Source organism: Mustelus asterias, chromosome 6, assembly GCF_964213995.1.
Source record: "Mustelus asterias chromosome 6, sMusAst1.hap1.1, whole genome shotgun sequence".
Lineage (NCBI taxonomy): Eukaryota > Metazoa > Chordata > Chondrichthyes > Carcharhiniformes > Triakidae > Mustelus > Mustelus asterias.
Window position 1 is genome coordinate 59,516,544 of NC_135806.1, and position 21,679 is coordinate 59,538,222.

General features: G+C 44.5%; 1 protein-coding gene across 1 annotated transcript; it reads right to left on the reverse strand.

Moving 5' to 3' along the window:
- Nucleotides 1–3,527: 3,527 nt before the first annotated feature.
- Nucleotides 3,528–5,313, reverse strand: LOC144494878 (growth arrest and DNA damage-inducible protein GADD45 gamma-like). Its single transcript, XM_078214375.1, has 4 exons — nucleotides 5,133–5,313; nucleotides 4,650–4,751; nucleotides 4,324–4,537; nucleotides 3,528–4,169 (listed from the first exon to the last, which is right to left on the reverse strand). The coding sequence occupies exons 1-4, from the start codon at nucleotides 5,186–5,188 to the stop codon at nucleotides 4,056–4,058; spliced, it is 486 nt and encodes a 161-aa protein (XP_078070501.1). The 5' UTR covers nucleotides 5,189–5,313; the 3' UTR covers nucleotides 3,528–4,055.
- Nucleotides 5,314–21,679: the final 16,366 nt, after the last annotated feature.

A 21,679-nucleotide genomic window follows, 5' to 3' on the forward strand; every position in this document is an offset into this window, starting at 1 on the left:
ATCTTAAACATTCATTCTTCTACCACCAGTGCGCCATGATTGCAGTATCATCCTTCTTCGACAACACCTTCCAAACCCATGGTATCTACCACGTAGAAGATTAATGGCAGCAGGTGCGTGGGTACACCATCAACTGCAAGCTCCCCTTCATACACACACTATCTGGATTTGGAAATATATTGCTGTTCCTTCTTCATCAAGTCAAAATGGGTCAAAATGTTAGAACTCCCTTCAACATATGGACTGCAGCAGTTCAAAATGGCAGCTCACTACCAGCTTCTCGAGGCACTTATATATGTTAGCTTTGGCAGTGATGCCCAGTCAGTGAAAGAATTGAAAAAGATAAAAGTGGCAGAGAGTGTCGCATTTCCTGACTCCCTCAATCATTTCCACCCATCTACCAGATATAAGTCAGGACTTTGGATGGAATACTTTTCATTTACTCTGTGAAGTGCCTTAGGAAATTTTATTCTGTTAAAAGTGCTATATAAATACAAGTTGCTGTCATGGTACCTACACTGTTAATTATCAACCTTAACTTTCTATGGCGAGTTTAATGGCCAATTAATGTGCAAATGCAGCTATTGCTTAAAAATAATAGGGAGACTAAGGGCGAGATGCTATTTATGTGAAGCAAATAGCAGCATAAATCGAGCAGCAGGTTCTACAATTTTGTAATTCACTATTGATGTCTTAATGTCCTGAATTTTCTGGTTAACCTGTGCATTAATGATGGCATATGTTGTTAACTTTGTTATCTTTACAACAAGATCCAGCCAATATTCGGAATACTATATTGGTGGAAGCAATTGTAAGAAAAATGGCAACGTAAAGCTGTTCCCAAGAATGCAGATCATAAATCCATAATCCACAGACTTACATCACTAGCCATTGCTTTCCTTCTAATCTGTTCAAATTTGAGATTGATATTATCTCTTTTAATGTCCCCTCTCAAACATGAAACCTGGAATAGTGACCCCTGCTGCAAAATGCATTGTAAAATACCATAGGCCGTACTGATTTTAACCCAACCCATTCAGCGCATTAAAATTGGAAAAACCAACTTACTGTCCTGTTTCTGCTACAAGTTCATCATCAGTAAATTTTACTGTGGCGCTGACTCAAGCCCCAAATGTATCATTGGTCCCTCATGAATAAATATCAATAGTGGCAGAAAGATGCAATTTGCAAACTGATGAAATTTTAACCAGGGAGTTTGGAAGTCCTGTTGAATGCAAATTTGTTCAGTAAATTTTAAAGGCTCTAGTTTCACAAAGTGACCAATATGAGTGTGAGCCTGACTTAAATGGATATGTGCTGGCAAGCACTTAAGTTATGCGTACCATTGTGGGTTGTGCATTTCCAAGCCAACTCTGAGCTTCTCTGCCTGTCTGCATTAAACACTCTGATGTTTCATTCCTTTGGATGGACCAGAGTCTGATTTAAGAACCAGGAAGGCTGTTTGTAGAAGGTCTTTTCCAGCCCTGAGACTTATTGGCCAAGAATTTTTTACTTCAATATTTTTGAGGAACAGCACAGGAGGATGCAGCAACAGCAACAACTTGCCATTATATAACACCTTCAGCATATCCCAAGGTGCTTCACAGCAGCAATTATCAAACAACATTTTGAAACTATGCTAGAGATATTCAGACAGCTGACCAAAAGCTTTGTGAAAAAGGTAGATTTTAAGGGACAGAAAGATTTGGGAAAGGAATTCCAGAGCTTAGGGTCTGGACAACTGAAAGAATGGTCACCAATGAAGCAATGGTAATCAGGGAAGTGCAAGGTACCAGAATTGGAGAAACTTGGATTGTAGAGCTCAAGGACGTTTTAGATATAGAGAGGTGGGGGTGGGGGGAATGGGGGAATGGAGGGATTTGAAAATACATGAGAATTTTAACATTGCCTCACAGTCCAATAACACAATGCGCATCAGTGAGCATAGGAGCAATGGATGAACTTAGTACAAGTTAGGATGCAGGCAAGAGTTTTGGATGAGCTCCAGTTCATCATTTGGTGGCACAGTAGTTAGCACTGCTGCCTTAGAGCCGGCAGGAACCCAGGTTTGATTCCAGCCTCAGGTCACTGTCTGTGCGGAGTCTGCACGGGTTTCTTCCCACACTCCAAAGATGTGCAGGTTACGTTGATTGGCTATGATAAATTGTCCCTCAGTGTTGGGGCCTAGGAGAGTAATGTGGGGTTATGGGGAAATCAGACCTAGGTGGGATTGTTGTCAGTGCAGCTTGAGGGGCTAAATGTCCTCCACCTGCACTGTAGATTCTATGATTTTAAGTGTGCGAAAGAACAAAGATGTGAATGAGAATTTCAGCAAGTGTACTGAGGCAGGGGCTAAAATGAACCTTGCTAATGAGCCTTTTTTGGGGGTGGGGGGGGTAAGTGATAAGGGGAGAGGGAAGTAAGTGTTGCTACAGTCAATGATTGAACATCATTCGAGGTGTGTGCTTGTACTTTAATCAGGAGGGTGGTTCACTAAGAACTGTATGGCAAGTCCCTGATAACAAAGATTGTGATTAGTTGACTAAAGGAAAAATAGGATAATTCTCTTTTGGGGAAGAGATGGAAGCCTAGAAATGTTTATTTGTATGATACAAATTGCTATATCAGGCAATGAATCGGTGTTTATTTACAATAACATGGTGTTGCAAGTCATTTAAATGGAGCTCAAAATGCAACTGCATATTTCAAACCATGGATCAGTTATAACAGCCAAATCCAATAGTATTTAAGATTGCCCAATAATCTGATACCTTTCCAAGTAGTTTCACAGTAATCTTGGGCTAGTGTTGATTGGGCGAGCTAAAAATCTGAGATAGAATTGCCAGTTACTGACTACCTACGCAGCTCATAACACCTATATACGATGCTACAGTTAGCAAGTAGACAGGCTAGCCCCAGCTGGATAAGTAGCAGGAAATTTGCTTTATTGGCTTAAAAAACAGCTTTGCCAACCTGGAGCCAAATATTGCTGAGCAAAAAAGTGCATTTTTAAAATTGACAACTGACATATTTTAGGATACTGTTAGCATGTCTCAACACATGGGCTGCAAGAATAAAAACAAAATCGGGTCTATCCAAAGCTAGAATCAAATGTGCAGCTTTAAATAGTTATTGGAAGTAGATTTAGTCCATAAACCCATAACTCCCCCTCCCTAAGGAGAGCTTGGTTTTGTCATGCTCAGTACCATTAGATTTACAATACTCAAGGTCACTTGGCCTCAATTTAGTTAAAAGCAAAAAACATCTCTCCAGCATTTCCCATATAGAACCAAGAGATAAATAGAAAAAGTACAGATTAAGATTACCACTAAAGAGTTTCCCCAAGGTAGGATTTCCCCTAGTTCAACTTTGCAAGCTGTCACAACCTACATTTTTCTGACAGCAAATCTGTGGGTGGAAGTGTTACTGCCAGCTCAATTGATGCGAGTACAAGTTAGTATCAGTGGTTAATCTTTTTATAGTCAGCCAGTTGGGTGATCATCAAACACAAAAATCAAATACAAAAGACCATTTATATCATTTATTTCAGTAATTCTTCTGCTTTACAAGAATGAACCAATCCATTTTCTAAAAAAAATACATGTCTTATTAAAAAATTTAGAGCTCAAGAGCTGTAAATAAGATGTTTGAATTCCATTCTGTAGTTAAGTTAAACTGTTCCACAACTAAATGCAGTCTAGTTACAGAATCAGATAAGAGTCCCCAGCTTCCATGCTGGTCTTGATCCATCATTTAATCTCCTCCAATGACAGAAACAGGGTTCTGTGGCATGTGCGTGTTTGCACTGTAGACTTCTCACTTGCCTCTCCACTCCAGATCCAGTGTTCATATGCAGCAGTCCATTTTTCCAACTTGCTGCAGTCACCAGCCCTGGCCATCAGTCCTCACTGTCTCCGATTCACCAGCAATGTACTGGTCAACTGTCCATGTGACTTGACCAAAATATCAGTCTAATCCACAGATCCATGAAGCCAACACTCTTCCGCGACTTCAAAATACAATACTTCCAGCAACACCAAGTCAATGCAACAACTTCAACGCTCGGGAAAGGAAATGTTGGGGACCCATTGATTGGTGCAGCGACTCTCTTCGCAGAAGACACCAAGTTTTTCTAAAGCTGGATCTTTCCAGGAGTCTTGGCTTGGATTCTAGACGTGATAAAAATGCAAGTAGTCAGTTACATGCTCACACTGCTAAAGGAGAACTATTTCTAGTTCAAAAGAAATCTCACTCGACTGGAGTAACAGGTTCCAACACGAAACCAGTTGCTCGCTACAGTTCGTTTGCTGAAGCAGCACTTACCGTGACTAGGATGCAATGCATATCCCTCGGCTCCTCGTTGTCAGCCGCACTGCCAACGATCTCGGCCAATCTCTGGATGTCATTCACTCTCACGATGTTAATGTCATTGTCGCAGCAAAAGGCTTGAATTAGAGTGAAGTGAATTTGCAGAGCAATGTCGCCTTCATCCTCCTCGTCAGTGGCCAAGAGGCAGAGCACCACACTGTCAGGGTCACTGCAAAGAAATCAAAACACACGCACAAGGTCAACCAGCAGCTCAGTTACAAACCGGAGATGTGTCCCTAACTGATGATCCTGGCGCGGTGCATTAAGAGGGCGACACTTACACATTCATGACTTTTGCAGACTCGTAGACTCCAACGGTCAGACAGTGCTGCCGTTGCGCGGAGCTCAGCAGCTCTTCCAGGGCTTTGCCAGCAACTTGCATTCTGAAATAACAACAAAAAATGATTATTAAAGACACGCTAATTAAATCCTTACAAAACAAGGCAAAAAAAGGAGGGGGAACTTCAGTGGGAGAGAGACTGAGCGCAGCACAGCAGCTCGATGCTGACCTGTTGCTCGGCTGGAGCAAGCAGCGGTGTTTTTGAATTTGAAAGTGCGGTCTTTTTGCGGGCAGCCCCGGCTTTTGTTTTGGTCTCTGGGGTTTTTTTCAAACGGATCCCGTGTCCGCCAGCACCCGGCTCTCGCGCACTAACCGACACCATCACTCGAGACGGCGGGTTCCAAACAGCAGCCCCCAGTGTGTGCACACAGGGAGAGAGACTGCAACCCCCAAACAGGCAACTCTCAACATACACCAGCCTTACCTTTCCGTGCTCTCCACTGGCTTCTCCTCAACGCCGCTGAATTCCTCCAGGGTCATATTTATAATCCCAGGCTGGAAGGTGGTGGGGGGAATGCTCGCAGTTTATGAAGGTAGAGTAGCTGTAGCCGGGCTCTCTGAGTCTCTATCAGCTCCTGTATCGCTGCCACCGCTCACTCTAACCTACCCCGCTCGCTGCCCGCTTCTTTTATACTGCTCCAGCCACCGGCTGGGTTCCACCCCCTCTGATTGGTGGAGAGCCTCGTTCAATCATGCTGGGGGGGTCGGCCGGGCCCCCACGTGGGGCGGGGCTCCAGGCACAAGAGCGATCCCTGTTATTGTTCCCAGGCCAGAAGGTGCTGGCTAAAGGCTGCTGAAAAAAAAGTTATACCTTATATTATTGATTAAGCTCAGCAGATATGCAAGAAAGGTAGCAGAATTGAGATTAAAGCATTGCATTGCAGCAACTTTTAATGTGCCATTGCAGAATCTAAACCTCATATGTTGCTTAAAGAAAAGTTTACCTTTATTTTACGTTTGAATGAATCTACAATACAATTGGCAGGTCATTATTTCACTTAATTCGCGATCCAGATCGTCTCTGACATTGCACCACTGACGTTGTAATATTATTTGCAGCAGATACCGAAAATAGAAGCTGCTATCAAAAGCTGAGTAAACTTTTCTTTTGTCCCAGGCAGACATTCACGGCACACGCTGCTCATTACCATGTCTATAGGGAACACAATAGGAGTTTGAGGAGTTTCAGGCGTGTGGCAATATTAAGAACTCGGTCAGATGAACCCTTTCTTCTTTGAAACATTGCTACAGCTGCCACTTTAAAAAAAAAGAGTTGTGCATGTGTGTTTGTGTGTGTTAGGGGTTGAGTGAGGATAGTGAGATGATAGTGTAATTGAGGAGCTATAGCGCAAGTTTTGTTATTTAGCTAAGATCGAACGCAAACTAACTGCAAGTTATTCCGGCTTGTACAAAAAAAAACTTAGTAGCAGTTCTGAAATTCTTTAGTGCTGCGATTTTGCTTGATTAGATGTGCTGGACCTGTTTATCAAACGGTACTGCATCATCCGTGCTTAACAAATGGACGTTTCACAAATAACAAAAATAACTTCTGTCTTTATTTTCTGCTTAAAATGTTATTGAATGAAATTAAAGCAATGCAGTGTTGGTATTGTTGCTGTATTGAATGTTGAGCTAACATTTCTCGGCACTCCGGGAAATCAGGTCCTTTATTAAGATATGTGCATTGGCTTTTATGTGAAACCGCTGTGGAAAATACATGCAATAGATTTTTTTGATAATTCTGCGCCGAGAGCGGAGTTCAGGCTTTATTGATTAAAATGTATCAAACTGTCTTCAGTCGCAGTTAAGAGCATAATTTACTGTGTCAATGGTCCATCTAGTGGCTATAGCTGATACAACACCACAGACCATATTTCCTTCTGCTATTTTAAGTTTTTCTCTCCAATTTTTTCACTTTCCTTCCTGCAAAATAAATATATGTACACAAACCATACTTCAATACTAATAAAAAGCTTTAATGGACCATTCCTTCATGTTAAAGTCTGAATCATAGAATTCATAAAATTAGAGAATCCTTCAGTCCAGAAGAAGGACCATCGAGTCTGCACCAACTCTCCGAAAGAGCATCTTACCCGGCTCTCCCCAGCCCCCACTATCCCAATAACCCCGCACATTTACCACGTCAAATCCAGCTAACCTACACATCTTTGGATTGTGGGAGAAGGCCGGAGCACCCGGAGGAAACCCAGGTAGGCACGGGGAGAACGTGCAAACTCCACACTGTCACTCAAGGCCAGAATCGACCAGATCCATGGCACTAAGACAACGCTGTGACTGTGCTGCCTGATTTGATGGTTACACATCATCAGACAGCAGATAAAGTGAGAAACTTTGCAGCAACAGCCCAGGAACTGTTTAGAACAATGTCTTCTGATACAGAGCAGGATACAGCAGTGAGCAACAAATATTCCTCAGTCATTGTCATCAGCTGTACCTTGAGTCAAGGATGATGTCTACTCAGGGTCATGGGTTTCTGCTATGAGTTTCTCAGTACAGCAGTGGGCGACAACAATCTAGGAGTACTGAGGTCCCACCCGGGGTGGTACTGTAGCACAGTGGTTAGCACTTCTGCTTCACAGCGCCAGGGACCCAGGTTCCATTCCCAGCTTGGATCACTGTCTGTGTGGAGTTTGCACTTTTTCCCTGTATTTGCGTGGGTTTCCTCCGGGTGCTCCGGTTTCCTCCCACATTCTGAAAGACGTGCTGATTAGATGCATTGACCCAGACTGTAGCAACGAGGGGAATTTCACAGTAACTTCATTGCAGTGTTAATGTAAGCCTTACTTGTGACTAATAAATAAACTTTACTTTATCCCAGGCAGCAGATTTAGCTGTTTTGTGGGAATGACAAAGGAGAAGGTTATCGATCCAAGATTCCACTGGGAAGCTACGTCTAGGATGTGCCATTTAGTTTCCATCACTGGGAATGTCAAGCATCCACACTGTACTACCAGTGGCTGCAAAGTTTACCAGATCCATAACTTTTAGGGAGTACACAAGATGCTTTAAAATTGAGGCATTCAAGAGGTGCATAGCTGTTTAAAAAGAGGGGAAGGATGGATATTTTACCCTTCAGTGATTTGGGTAATAAATAGAGCAACCACGTTCCATCTCCGCACAACTCTCATAACCCAGCTGAGAGCCGACACAATGAGGTGTATCCAGGCCTGGGGTGGATAACCTGTGCCCCATAGGCCACATCCAGCATGTGGGAACTTTTTATCCAGCCCTTAAGCTGCATTGAATTATCACTGTTATTTAAGTGTTTGATTACTAACAATAGTAAAATATAAAAACCAATTGAATGGATCTAAGTCAATAGTTGATTTTAGTTTGAAATAACATCTATCGACCTAAGATTTTTCCTATGCCTCCCAATTTTCAAGACATGTCTCACATGGGACACTGCACGTGTGAAGGAAAAGTGAACAGCATGTGTTCGGTTTTCAACAAAGAATGGAATGTCAAATAACTTTTCACACACAAGGGCTCAAATGCCTGGATTTGTTAGGAGAGCATCGCAGTGTTCAAGGAATACAATTTGAATTGCCATTTTTGAACAAAACATCCTAGTTATGGCAGCAACTTAACAACTGAGGGAAAGGCAAGAAAAGCTGAGAGATCAGGAAGTTACTGCAAAGGCAAGTTGTGTTCTGGCATTTAAAACTGTTAAACAAAATAAGCCTTTTGCTGAAAGGAAGTTTTTTTGAAAGAATGTTTGGTCAATGTTGCTGCCATGTTGTGCCTTGAAAACCAAAATAAATTATTTGAGAATGGTAGTTTGTCATGAAAAACTATTACTCGCTATGTAAAAATGATTGATGAAGAGTTAACTTCTCAGTTGAATAAGAAAACACTGTTTTAATTTGCTTTTGATGACAGAACTGACTTCAAGGACAAAACACTGTTCTTGATATTTTTCCCTCCCCTGGGGATTAACATTTGCATTTTGGTAAGACAAACCAGGGCAGAACTTGTACAGTTAATGGTAGGGCCTTGGAATGTTGTCGAACAGAGAAACCTAGGGGTGCAGGGACATAGTTCCTTGAAAGTGGCATCATAGGTAGACAGGGTGGCGAAGAAGGCGTCTGGCACATTTGTCTTCATTGGTTTCAGTACAGGAGTTGGGACATTATGTTACAATTGTACAAGACATTGGTAAGGCCACATTTGAAGTACTGCATACAATTCTGATCATCCCACTATAGGAAGGATGCTATTAAACTGGAAAAGATGCAAAGAAAACTTACAAGAATGTTACCGGGACTGAATGATTTGAATTATAAGGAGGGGATGGATAGGCTGGGACTTTTTTCCCTGAGGCATATGAGGATGACATTATAGAGGTTTATAAAATCATGAGGGGCATAGTTAAGGTGAATAGCCAAAGTCTTTTCGCCAGAGTAGAGGAGTACAAAACTAGAGGGCATAGCTTTAAGCTGAGACGGTAGGATTTAAAAGGGACCTGAGGGCCAACTGTTTCACACAGAGAGGATGGTGCATCTATGGAATGAGCTGCCAGAGGTTGTAGAGGTGAGTACAATTACATCATTTAAAATACATTTGGAAAGGTACATGGATGGGAAAGGCAAATGGGACTAGTTCAGTTTAGGAAACCTGGTCGGCATGGACAAGTTGGACCAAAGGGCCTGATTCTGTGCTGTATATCTCTATAACAACAAATTTTGGTTATTGCCATTGTCAAATGGTCAACTGCAGATGATTCAATAAAGCTATCTACAGATATAAATGCAAAGTCACAAATAAACAAGAAATCTACCAACCTTTTGGGTAGTGCAGTGCACAGAAAAGTGTTAGATATAATAACATTTGTGTTCTAATGGGTAATATAGTTGTTGGTAAAATTAACAAATAACTCAATGGTGCAATATTCTAACAGCGCGTTGTTCAACAGTACTATTTTAAGTATTGATTTTAAAACAAAATTGTGTTTCCCCTAAGTGAACATGAATTGTTTGTCTTTTAAGTAAGTATGGCTTACTATTTTCACACCCAGAAGTGACCCTCAGGTCCATATGTTTGTCCACCCCTGATCTAAAGGTGTGGGGCAAAGACCAAGACATTTCTAATCTCCATTTTGTAGACCTGGTTTATTTTATCTATAATAATATAAGGACAGGAGCGACAGGAACGAGGACACCGACGACGCCCAAGGCGGAGATCGGCCCGCAAGCCCGGCACCAACCGAGGGCTACACGACACCGACCATGTCACCCAGTCGTGGTCGGGGACCTGAGGCAGGGTCGGACTGCTACTTCAGCCCTGCAGCCCTGCAGAATTTCGTCAGCGCCACAGGAATGCAGCACCTGGAGGAGGCTGACTGAAGGACACGTAAGAACTGACAAACCTTTTAAACATTAAAATGTCTTTAAAGTTTGCATCTTTAAATGTTCGCAGTGTTAAAGATAGCCTGAGGTGTGCGGCCAGCTTGTCCTACCTGGCCAAGGTCAAGGCCGACCTGCTGTTCCTGCAGGAGTGTGGAATACCACACCTCAGCAACTACAGGCACTGGTCGAGTGTGTGGTCCCACGGACCATCCATCTGGTCAGGTGGGAACGACTGCCGTTCATCCGGCCTAGGCATTCTGCTACGGGGGGGCAACTTCACGGTCTCCGAAGTTAAGGAGGTGGTGGGAGGACGCCTCCTTGTAGCAGACGTCATGTACAAAAACTGCCCTCTCAGGCTGATTAATGTGTATGCCCCTGCCGTCAAGACCGAGCGGCTGGCACTTTTTGAACAGCTGCCACTGCTACTCACCACCTCCAGGCCAATCATACTGGGTGGGGACTTTAACTGTATCATTGACAAGACCGGCCGATCCAACAGGGCCGAAAGTAAACTGGACGCTACGTCCAGAACCCTGCTGGAAACAGTCAAAGATGCCAAGCTGCTCGACGTCTTCAGCGACCAAGCAGACGGAGGGCAGCGTAGATACACGTGGTCGCGGCCAGACGGGTCCGTCCGCTCCAGGATCGACTTCATGTTTGCATCCCGCGCGCTCACGGTCAGGTCCACCGCGTCAAGCCGGTGTTCTTCTCTGACCACTGCCTCCTGCTGGCAGACTGTCAGCTGGAGGAAAACCAGAAAGTGGGCAGGGGGTCCTGGAAGCTTAATGTAGAACTATTGACCCCAGAGAACCTCGAGGAACTCAAGAAGGTTTACCACGGTTGGAGAACCGTGAAACCCTTCTTTGAGTCTCCATCGCTCTGGTGGGAAACCATTAAGGGCAACATCAAGAGGTTCTTTACCCGAAAAGGGGTTCAGAAGGCCAGGGAGAGACGGGGGGAAATGTCCCGACTCCAGAAAAGCATGCAGGAGCTACTCCAACTGCAGTCGATGGGGGTTGATGTCAAGGAGGACCTCCGGGAGGTGAAGAGCCAGCAAGCCTCGCTCTTTGCCTCGGAGGCCTCCAAGGTTATCTTCCGGTCCAGGGTCCGCTCCGTGGAGCAGGACGAAACGTGCTCGCGCTTCTTCTTCCAGAAGGTGCACAGAGAAACCTCTGTGATCACAAGCCTGAAGGAAGAAGATGGCTCTGTAAGGTCATCGCAGTCTGACATTCTGAGGATTTGCAAATCCTTCTATGCCGGACTGTATGACCTGAAGCCAACAGACAGCATGGCCTCCCAGTCTTTCCTGTCGTCTATCATGCAAGTCTTGGACGACGGCGAGCGGGAGAGCCTGGACAGACCGGTAGCTCTGGATGAGCTGACAAAGGCCGTCGAGTCCCTTCAGAAGGGTAAAACTCCTGGTAGCGACGGCTTACCAGCTGAGTTTTACTCGGCATTGTGGGACTTGACGGGCCCGGACCTCCTGGAAGTATACGAGAGTATGCTTCTGGAAGGCAGCATGTCAGAATCCATGAGGAAAGGCATCATTACCCTCATCTACAAGCAGAAGGGGGAAAGGGAAGAAATTAGAAATTGGAGACCTATTTCACTATTGAATGTGGATTACAAGATTCTGGCCAAGGTCATCGCCAACTGGGTCAAGTCTGCTCTGGGGTCAATGATCCATCCTGATCAAACCTGTGCTGTACCCGGCAGGAAGATCTCTGATAGCCTCGCGCTACTCAGGGATACGATCGCCTACGTGCAGGACAGGCAGGTGGACACCTGCCTCATCAGTCTAGACCAGGAGAAGGCGTTTGACAGAATATCGCACAGCTACATGATGGATGTGCTCTCCAAAATGGGCTTTGGGGAGGGAATCTGCAATTGGATCCAACTGCTCTACACAGACATCAGTAGCGCAGTTTCAATCAATGGGTGGGAATCAGATATGTTTCAAATCAGGTCTGGAGTCAGGCAGGGCTGCCCTCTCTCCTCCGTCCTTTTTGTGTGTTGCATTGAACCCTTTGCCAAGGCCCTCAGAAGCGACCCAGGCATCAAAGGGGTTACAATCCCACGCAGCGGAGGGACGCAAGTCAAAGCCTCCCTCTACATGGATGACGTGGCTGTTTTCTGCTCGGACCCCTCGTCTGTTCGCAGGCTTCTTCGAGTCTGTGAGCAGTTCGAGCTGGCCTCGGGGGCCAAAGTCAACCAGGGTAAGAGTGAGGCCATGTTCTTTGGGAACTGGCCTGACACATCCTTTGTACCCTTCACCATTAGGGCAGACTACCTCAAGGTGCTGGGGATATGGTTCGGAGCGGCTGGGGCATGCGCCAAAAACTGGGAGGAGCGCATCGCCAAAGCCAGACAAAAATTGGGATTGTGGGAGCAACGCTCCCTCTCCATCACTGGGAAGAACCTTGTGATCCGATGCGAGGTCCTGTCCGTGTTGTTGTACGTGGCGCAGGTGTGGCCTCTCCCCAAGTCCTGCGCAGCAGCAGTGACCCGGGCCATCTTCAAGTTCATCTGGAGATCAAAGATGGATCGTGTCTGGAGGGAGGCGATGCACAAATCTCCAAAGAACGGAGGGAAAAACGTTCCCAACGCCGCCCTCATCCTGATGGCCACCTTTGTGTGCGGCTGCATCAAGCTGTGTGTAGATCCTCGGTACAGTAACAGCAAGTGCCACTATTTTTTGATGTTCTACCTGTCCCAAGTGTTGCGGAGGATGGGTCTGGCCACATTGCCGCGGAACGCTCCAAGTAGTTGGACCGTACCGCAGCACCTGTACTTCGTGGAGAAATTCTTCCGGAAACACACCTTTGACCACATGGCTATCAAGCAGTGGTCAGCACGTAATGTCCTTGAGGCCCTGAGAGAAAAGGAGACGGCAGATTATGTCGGATGGTTCCCTGAGCAGACTGTCAATGTCATTTGGCAGAATGCCTCATCACCAGAACTCACAAACAAGCACCAAGACCTGGCTTGGCTGGTGGTGAGAAGGGCACTCCCCGTCAGATCCTTTATGCACGCCCGAGGTCTCAACCTCACCGCACGCTGCCCTCGAAGCGGCTGTGGGGCTGAGGAGATGGTCGCACACCTCCTTGTGGAATGTGCCTTTGCAAAGAAGGTCTGGAACGAGATGCAGTGGTATTTGTCGCGGTTCGTCCCGGGCAGCTCGGTGACGCAGGACTCTGTGCTCTACGGGCTGTTTCCGGGGACGCACACCGAGACAAATATCAACCGCTGCTGGAGGGTCATCAACTCGGTGAAGGACGCGCTTTGGTCCGCCCGAAACTTGCTGATCTTCCAGCTGAAAGAATTGTCCTCGACCAAGTGTTGCAGACTGGCACATTCCAAGGTCCAGGACTACGTGCTCAGGGACGCGCTCAAGCTTGGGGCAGCCGCCGCCAAGGCACAATGGGGAAAGGCCACCGTGTAAAGCGTCTCAACCGAGGCAGACCGAGGGCCGGGTAACTGCAGAATACCCTCGGCCTGCGTAACTGTGTGTCAACCTGAAAAATAACGGCACACAGTAAACTCTGACACATGTATATAGTTTTTAAGAAATGAAATGTAACGAAATGTAATGTTTTGTAAATAAGCACTGTATTGTACTGTAAAAATGATTCTTTTTTGCACTGTTTATGACTTTTGGATCTGTAATTTTGCAATGTTTTATTGGAGAGTTTTTTTTGTGAATAAAGTATATTTTTGAAATTAAAAAAAATAATAATATAAGGACAGGATTTAGGACACCAGTGAAGTTTCTGACTGGTCCACTGGGAAAGAAATCTTGTTCCAAAAAGTCATAGACATCAGCACAACCTGCCTGAGCATGCTGAGATACTGATGCTCACACGTCAATAGCTGAATCCTTGAACTATAGACCCAGTGGTGGGGAGTGTTGCATTTGTAGAGCTGGAGTCGCTTCTCGGCCTTTTGGCTAAGATCAAGTGTAGTATGGTCGGCAGCCCATGGTCGGCCGCACTTGGTTGAGGTCATTGGGTTGCACTGAAGCTTCATATGTTTCATATGAAGCAATTTTTAAAAGCAGCATCTCGGCCTTTTGGCTAAGATGCAAATGAGCTCAAGTCTTGGAGGCGGAACCTCCCCCTTCTCCAATCAGCTTGGCTCATGTAGATCAGGCCTAGGACAGGGTGGTTTGGTCGCTCGCCCTGTCTTGTCAGCCGGGATCTGAAATGTCTCAACTTGTTGAGACTCTGAATTGGATTTGATTTGATTGAATTGGAAAAGTATAAAAATAAAAAAATAAAAATTTGTAGAGCTGGAGTCTGTGTCCATCCCTTCTGTCCTGTGGAGCAACATGTGGCTGAGGAGAAGGCAACTGGTGCTGCTGTTGCTTCTGGTGCATCTTATCTTGTTCCTCATCAAGGTGCAACATAGAGCTGCTGCAAAAGCTGCTCCAATGCCTTTGTGAAAACTGACAGCAGGAAGTGCAGATCAAAGATGAATGAAATCTGAGACGGGTGAAGTGACTCAAAGATTTGGAGATCATTTGTAAAGCAGTGAGAGAATGCTCTCAGAGGTGCTGTGAGCAACAGCCTCTCAACTAGTCAGAGCTCCAGCTATTCATTTTCACTGTTTGAAGTTTCACTAAAGGGCAGTGACAGTTCAAGCCAGAATGTTGGGCTAAATCCTAAATTAATTTGCCTCCTTGCAGCTTTTAATAGCTTATCCCCCAGACTGAGTGCAGCTGGTACAGAGTGTAATTACTGTGTAATTGGTGAATAAGGGAGTTTGGTGAGGAGAGGAGAAAGGTGTTCTTTCTTTTTTCTATCTGTCTCAACCTGCCAGAGTTGAAAAGCTGCACGAGAGGACTAAATTTGAAAAATCCAAGATTTGGCACTATTGACTCAGTGACATTGCAGGAGAAATATTATTTCATTGGTCGGTGTGAAACTGCTGTTAGGGAGGGTCTTTAGATGAAAATTATAAAAATGCATTCTTTAGATTTAAGTAAGAGACACAAGCAAGGAAAGTAAAGCTAAATCAAGGCCAGGTAAAATAAAGTAATATATGTAAACCAAAGTAAATTGAAGTTGATGTAAGGAAAGGAAATTGAAGCCATGGCAGGACGCTCAGTTATGTGGAACAAATATCCTGTAATATGTGGGAAGTTGTGGATGCTACTGGTGTTTGACCACATGCGCAAGAAGTACCATCAGCTGCAGAAACATGGGCTCCTGGTTTTGGAGACAGCATGCTCTCAGAGAGGTCATCACACTGCAACTTAGGAGACTGGAGGCAGAGGGGGAATGGGTGACCGCCAGGCGGTCCAAGAGAACTAGGCAGTTAGTGCAGGAGTCCCCTGGGGTTTCACTCACCAATTAGTTTTCCGTTTTGGATACTGGTGAAGGTGTTTGTTACTCAGAGGATGTGCAGTTGGAGCATAAATGTGACACCACACATGGCTCTGCTGTACAGGAGGGGAGGAAGAAGAAAGGAAGAGCAATAGCGTTTGTGGGTTTGTTAGTTAGGGGAACAGACAGCCATTTCCGTGACCATAGATATGACTTCCGGACGGTATGTTTCCTCCCTGGTGCCAGGGACGAGGGTGTTGTGGAGTGGCTACAGGACATTCATCTGGGGGAGGGTGTTCAGCCAGAGGTCATGGTCCATTGGTACCAATAACTTAGATAGGAAAAGGGATGAAGACCTGAAAGCAGATTTGAGGGAGCTGGGAAGGAGATTGAAAAGCAGTAATCTCAGGATGACTCCCAGCCCCACATTCTAGTGAGCATAGAAATAGGCTGGAAAGATGGTGTTGGAGGGAGAGCATCAGATTTTTGAGGCATTGGGATTCAAGCTGCATGGTCTACACCTGAATAAGACTCAGATGAATATACTTGCAGAGAGATTTGCTCGCACTGTTGGGATGCTTTAAACTAGATTGGTATGGGGATGAGAACCTTAGGGCAAATTCAAAGTAGGGAACAGGAGATGGAAAATTAGTGAGTGGCTCTGAAAAACAGAAGAAGCACAGGTTATAAAGCGTACTACAATAGGAATTTGACCATGTTAAAAGGTATAGATGTAAATGCAAGGAGTATAGCAAATAAAGCTGATGAGCTGAGAGCACAGATAAGACTCATGGGCAGCATGATATCATCGCTATAGCGGAAACATGGCTTAAACAGGGACAGAAATGGCAGCTCGACTTCACTGGATATGGCGTTTTCAGGCAGGGTAGAGAGGAGCATACAAATGGTGGGGTTGTTGCATTATTGGTTGAAGAATCAATTACAGATATGAGGAGGATCGATTCCCGGCTTGGGTCACTGTCTGTGTGGAGTTTGCACATTCTCCTCGTGTCCGCGTGGGTTTCCTCCGGGTGCTCCGGTTTCCTCCCACAGTCCAAAGATGTGCGGGTTAGGTTGATTGGCCATGCTAAAATTGCCCCTTAGTGTCTTGAGATGGGTAGGTTAGAGGGATTAGCGGGTAAATATATGGGGGTAGGGTCTGGGTGGGATTGTGGTCGGTGTAGACTTGATGGGCCGAATGGCCTCTTTCTACACTGTAGGGTTTCTATGTTTCTATGATATACTAAATGGAGTGTCAAATAAGACAATATGGGTTGAGCTCAGAAATAAAAAAGTGGGGTGGGGGGGTTGAGGGACAGCCACACTACTAGGAATGTGCTATAGACCCCCAATAGTGGAAGGGAGTTAGAAGAGCAAAACATATAGACAGATTTCTGCGTGTAAAAACAGTAGGGCAATAATAGTTGGAGACTTCAACTAATCCAACTATCAATTGGGATATGAGCTATGAGAAGGACACAGAGTCCACAAAATTCTTAAACTGCATTCAAGAGAACTTTTTTAGCTAGCACATAATAAGCCCAATTGGGGTGGGGGTCAATTCTAGATTTTGTCTTAGGAAATAAAGCTGGGCAAGTGGATAAAATAGCAGCGGGAAACCATTTTGGAGAAAGTGCTCACAGTACAGTCAGACTTAGCATCATTATGGAAAAGGACAAAGATAGAACTGGAATAAGTTCTAAATTGGGGGAAGACAAATTTTACAAAGCTAAGAGGTAAACTGGTGAAAATGGACTGGATGCAACTACTAGATACAGATATCTATTGTATCACTAAATACAGGTGAGGTATCAAAGGACTGGATGCCTGCAAACGTTATTTAAAAAGGGTGTGACCAGATAATTATACTCCAGTCAGCTACTGGAAGCAGTGTCAGATCAGTGGGTGGCATTCAAATTGAGTTCTAGTGGCAGAGTGTGGACATGTCACCACAAAGAAAAAGGGTGGGACGGCCAAATCTGGACCTCCCTAGTTATCCAGACGTATACAGGGTAAGATAAAGCAGAAAAAGAAAGCTTATAACCATCATAAATAGCTTAATACTGTAGAAAGCCTAAATGAGTATAGAAAGTGCAAAGGTGAAGTAAAAAAGGATATTAGGACAGCAAAGTGAGGATACGAAAAAATGTTGACAGATAATATTAAGGAAAACACAGATGTTTTACCAGTACATTGAGAGCAGGAGATAATCAAGGAAAGGGTAGGGCCTATCAGAGATGTACTTGATAACTTATGTGCTAATGCAGAAGATGTGAGCAGTGTTCTGATTGAATAGGTTGTCTCTCTCTTCACTAAAGAGAGGGATGATGCAAACATTTTAGTTAATGAGAAGGAGTGCAAAACATTAGGTACAATAAGAATAAAGAGAGAGGCGGCACTGGAAAGATTGGCAAACTTGAAGGTGGACAATCTATCCATGGCCAGTTGGATTGTGTCCCAGGCTGTTAAAGAAAGAAAGAGACAGACTAGTGAAGGTCTGAGGATCAATTTCCAATCCTCAAAAGACACAGGTGAGGTATCAAAGAACTGGAGGGCTGCAAGCATTGTCCCATTATTTAACAAGGGTGGCATGGTAGCACAGTGGGGGTGGCACGGTAGCACAGTGGTTAGCACTGCTGCTTCACAGCTCCAGGGACCTGGGTTCGATTCCCGGCTTGGGTCACTGTCTGTGTGGAGTTCGCACATTCTCCTCGTGTCTGCGTGGGTTTCCTCCAGGTGCTCCGGTTTCCTCCCACAGTCCAAAGATGTGCAGGTTAGGTTGATTGGCCATGCTAAAATTGCCCCTTAGTGTCCTGAGATGTGTAGGTTAGAGGGATTAGCGGGTAAAATATGTAGGGATATGGGGGTGGGGCCTGGGTGGGATTGTGGTCGGTGCAAACGCGATGGGCCGAATGGCCTCTTCCTGCACTGTAGGGATTCTAAGGGTGTGAGGGATGGGCCAGATAATTATATTCTGATCAGCCTGACTTCAGCAGTGAGAAAATTGTTGGAATCAATTCTGAGAGACAGGATAAGATGTCACTTGGAGAGGAGCAAATTGATCAGGGATAGTCGGCATGATTTTGTTAGGGGACGATCACGTCTTACTAATTTGATCAAATTCTTTGAGGAAGTAACAAAAAGGATTGATGAGGGGAGTGCAGGGCCATATTTTGCATGTCCCTCATCACCTTAAGCGGATGGTGATGGTCTTTCTCCTGTTACTGCTGATGTCCTTTTGGCAATGGTACTTCAACAATGGATTTAAATAGGGAATTCCAGGATAATAACCCTATGATGGAGGAATGGTGATACATGTCCAATTCAGGTCACAGTAAGAAGTCTCACAACACCAGGTTAAAGTCCAAGGTTAAAGTCAGGTGACTCACCTAATGAAGGAGCAGCGCTCTGAAAGCTAGTGATTCCAAATAAACCTGTTGGACTTTAACCTGGTGTTGTGAGACTTCTTCCTGTGCCCACCCCAGTCCAATGCCGGCATCTCCACATCAATTCAGGATAGTGTGCGGTGACGTTTCTACAGCAATTTTAATCTTGTTCCTCTTGCTACTGGTGGTCATAGGGAGCAACAGCCAAAAGGTGGCCTTTGTTATTTGCCCCAGTGTATCCTGGAGATCACTAATAAGATGGAGTTGAGGGGAGGAATGGATGTTCATCCAGTGACAGGTATACTGATAATACGTGCAACTCTGTCAGGGTTGGGTTTAACATTCCTGTCTTGCTGTGGCTGAACCCATCCAGGTTAATATTTCTGCACACTCTTGATTTTGCATGTAAGCTTTGGCAGGCATTCAACCATAGCAACCACCACAGTCCAGTCTGGCTTTGTCTTTGTTTGTTGTCCGTTAAGGGCACGTTCCAGAATCACTGGATAATTATTGGGATTGGGAACTCTCCCTCCCTTGCACAGGAATATTGATGCCAACTGTAGCATTGCAGTAGAGATCCACTAAGTCAGCACAGGTCAAAGACTAATCTCAACAGTTTCCTGATGTGTTATTCTATTCAATTAAAGTTCCATGAAATCATTAAAAATTGAAGTATAACTATCAGAGACTAAAAACCCACTAGTAACTGATACTCTATATTCCATGTTTGAATCCCTCTAATCAGGTTTCCACCCTCACACTGCATCAAATAAAATATTAACGTTACAAATTCAATGGTGTTATAACTGGATGGGAAGATCCCAGAATGGAACCCTGGTTCAAAAGACCATAACGTTTACATTTTTTAGAAAATGCGGAAGAACAGAGTCACAGGACTGCTAATTACTTTTTAAACAAGGAAAGTTCATTTATTAAACATGAAAAGTTTGATTGTAAAATAACACTCCTTCACTCTCCCCTTAACTTCACAATTGTATAATTCTCAAAGATAACACCCACTCTGAACAAAATGGCAGGTGTCACTCAACCCATCTTCAGTGGATTTCTCCTCAAACTCCCCCCAGATGATTATCATTTAAGTGTTTCCAAACTCCACTCTTAAAAAGTCACACCTTAAAATCTTCCTTCAAACAACACTTTCCATCAGCTATTTTCATTCAGAGTCCACTCCATGTTTTCCAACTATCACTTCAAACAAAGCCTCTGCTGTGATTTTAACGAGGAATCCACCACCAGATTTTCCACCTCTCCTTTCAGGCTTCCTTTATGTTGAACTGCAACATGCATCTAAACTTCTACATACAATCACGTACTTAGTCCCCAACAGAATATTACTTCAAACATCAGAACTAAGGATATAAGAACATAAGAGTTGTTATATGCAGGAGTAGGCATTTCAGCCCCTCAAGCCTGCTTTGCCATTCAATACAATCATAGCTGATCTTGTCTCAGCCTCAACTCCACTTTCCTGCTCGTTTTCCATAACCCTTCAACCCATTACTAATTAAAAATCTGTCTATCTCCTTAAATTTACTCAATGCCTTGCATCCATCGCACTCTGGAGTTAGTGGATTCCACAGATTCACAACCCTTTGAGAGAAGTAATTTATCCTCATCTCCATTTTGCATTTGCCACCCCTCATCCTAAAACTATTACCTTTTGTTCTAGATTGCCCTACGAGAGGAAATATTCTCTTTACGTCTACCTTGTCAATCCCTTTAGCATCTTATGTACCTCAATTAGATCTCCCCTCATTCTTCTAAACTCTAGAGAATATAGGTCTTCATAAGACAAACCCCTCATCTTTGTAATCAATCTAGTGAACCCTACAATCAAATGTTACGATTACTTCAGATATGTGACTTGTCTGCAGCATATCTCATGATCTCTTCTCAGGTCTGACTTTGACTTCCATGAACAGTATCCTGTTCTCAAGGCAGTTCATTTTTGTTCCTTTAACTTAAGACTTCTTGAAAACTTCCTTGCAAGCATCCTTTCCGGATATATCATAGCTTGGTATGGCTCCTGCTCTGACCAAGACCGCAAAGAACTACAAAGGGTTGCTAACGAGGTGATGGCCTAGTAGTATTATCGCTAGACTATTAATCCAGAAACTCATCTAATGTTCTGGGGACTCAGGTTCGAATCCCACCATGGCGGATGATGTAATTTGAATCCAATAAAAAATATCTGGAATTGAGAATCTACTGATGACTGTGAAACCATTGTTGATTGTCTGAAAAACCCATCTGGTTCACTAATGTCCTTTAGGGAAGGAAAGACGTCCTTACCTGGTCTGACCTACATGTGACTCCAGAGTCACAGCAATGTGGTTGACTCTCAGCTGCCCTCTGAAATGGCCTAGCAAGCCGGGACGGCACAGTAGCACAGTGGTTAGTACTGCTGCTTCACAGCACCAGGGACCCGTGTTCGATTCCCGGCTTGGGTCACTGCCTGTGTGGAGTTTGCACGTTCTCCCCATGTCTGCATGGGTTTTTCCTCCGGGTGCTCCGGTTTCCTCCCACATTCTGAAAGATGGGCTGGTTAGGAGCATTGACCCGAACAGGCACCGGAGTGTGGTGGCTAGGGGATTTTCACAGTAACTTCAGTCTTACTAATAAATAAACTTTAACTTAAGCCACTCAGTTCAAGGGCAACTAGGGATGGGCAATAAATGCTGGCCAGCCAATGATGTCCATGTCCCAGAAATGAAAAAAAAACAATTGAGTGAAAAGCAGAAGGTTTCACGCATCTCTGCCCACCTCCACTCATTGTTTTTGGTCCCAGTTCCAACACTGTTCATGAGCTACTGATTCTATCCTCCTTCCTGGCAACATTGTGAGATTATCCAGTCTGTTGGCAGCCATAGT

What these genes read in the sequence shown, in the direction of transcription:
- LOC144494878 (XM_078214375.1), bottom strand. Translation starts at nt 5,188, where the DNA reads ATGACCCTGGAGGAATTCAGCGGCGTTGAGGAGAAGCCAGTGGAGAGC. An exon ending in TCTGCAAAAGTCATGAATGT is followed by an intron (nt 4,538 to 4,649) that starts GTAAGTGTCGCC and finishes ATTTCTTTGCAG; the next exon opens with TGACCCTGACAGTGTGGTGC. An exon ending in TGCATTGCATCCTAGTCACG is followed by an intron (nt 4,170 to 4,323) that starts GTAAGTGCTGCT and finishes TATCACGTCTAG; the next exon opens with AATCCAAGCCAAGACTCCTG.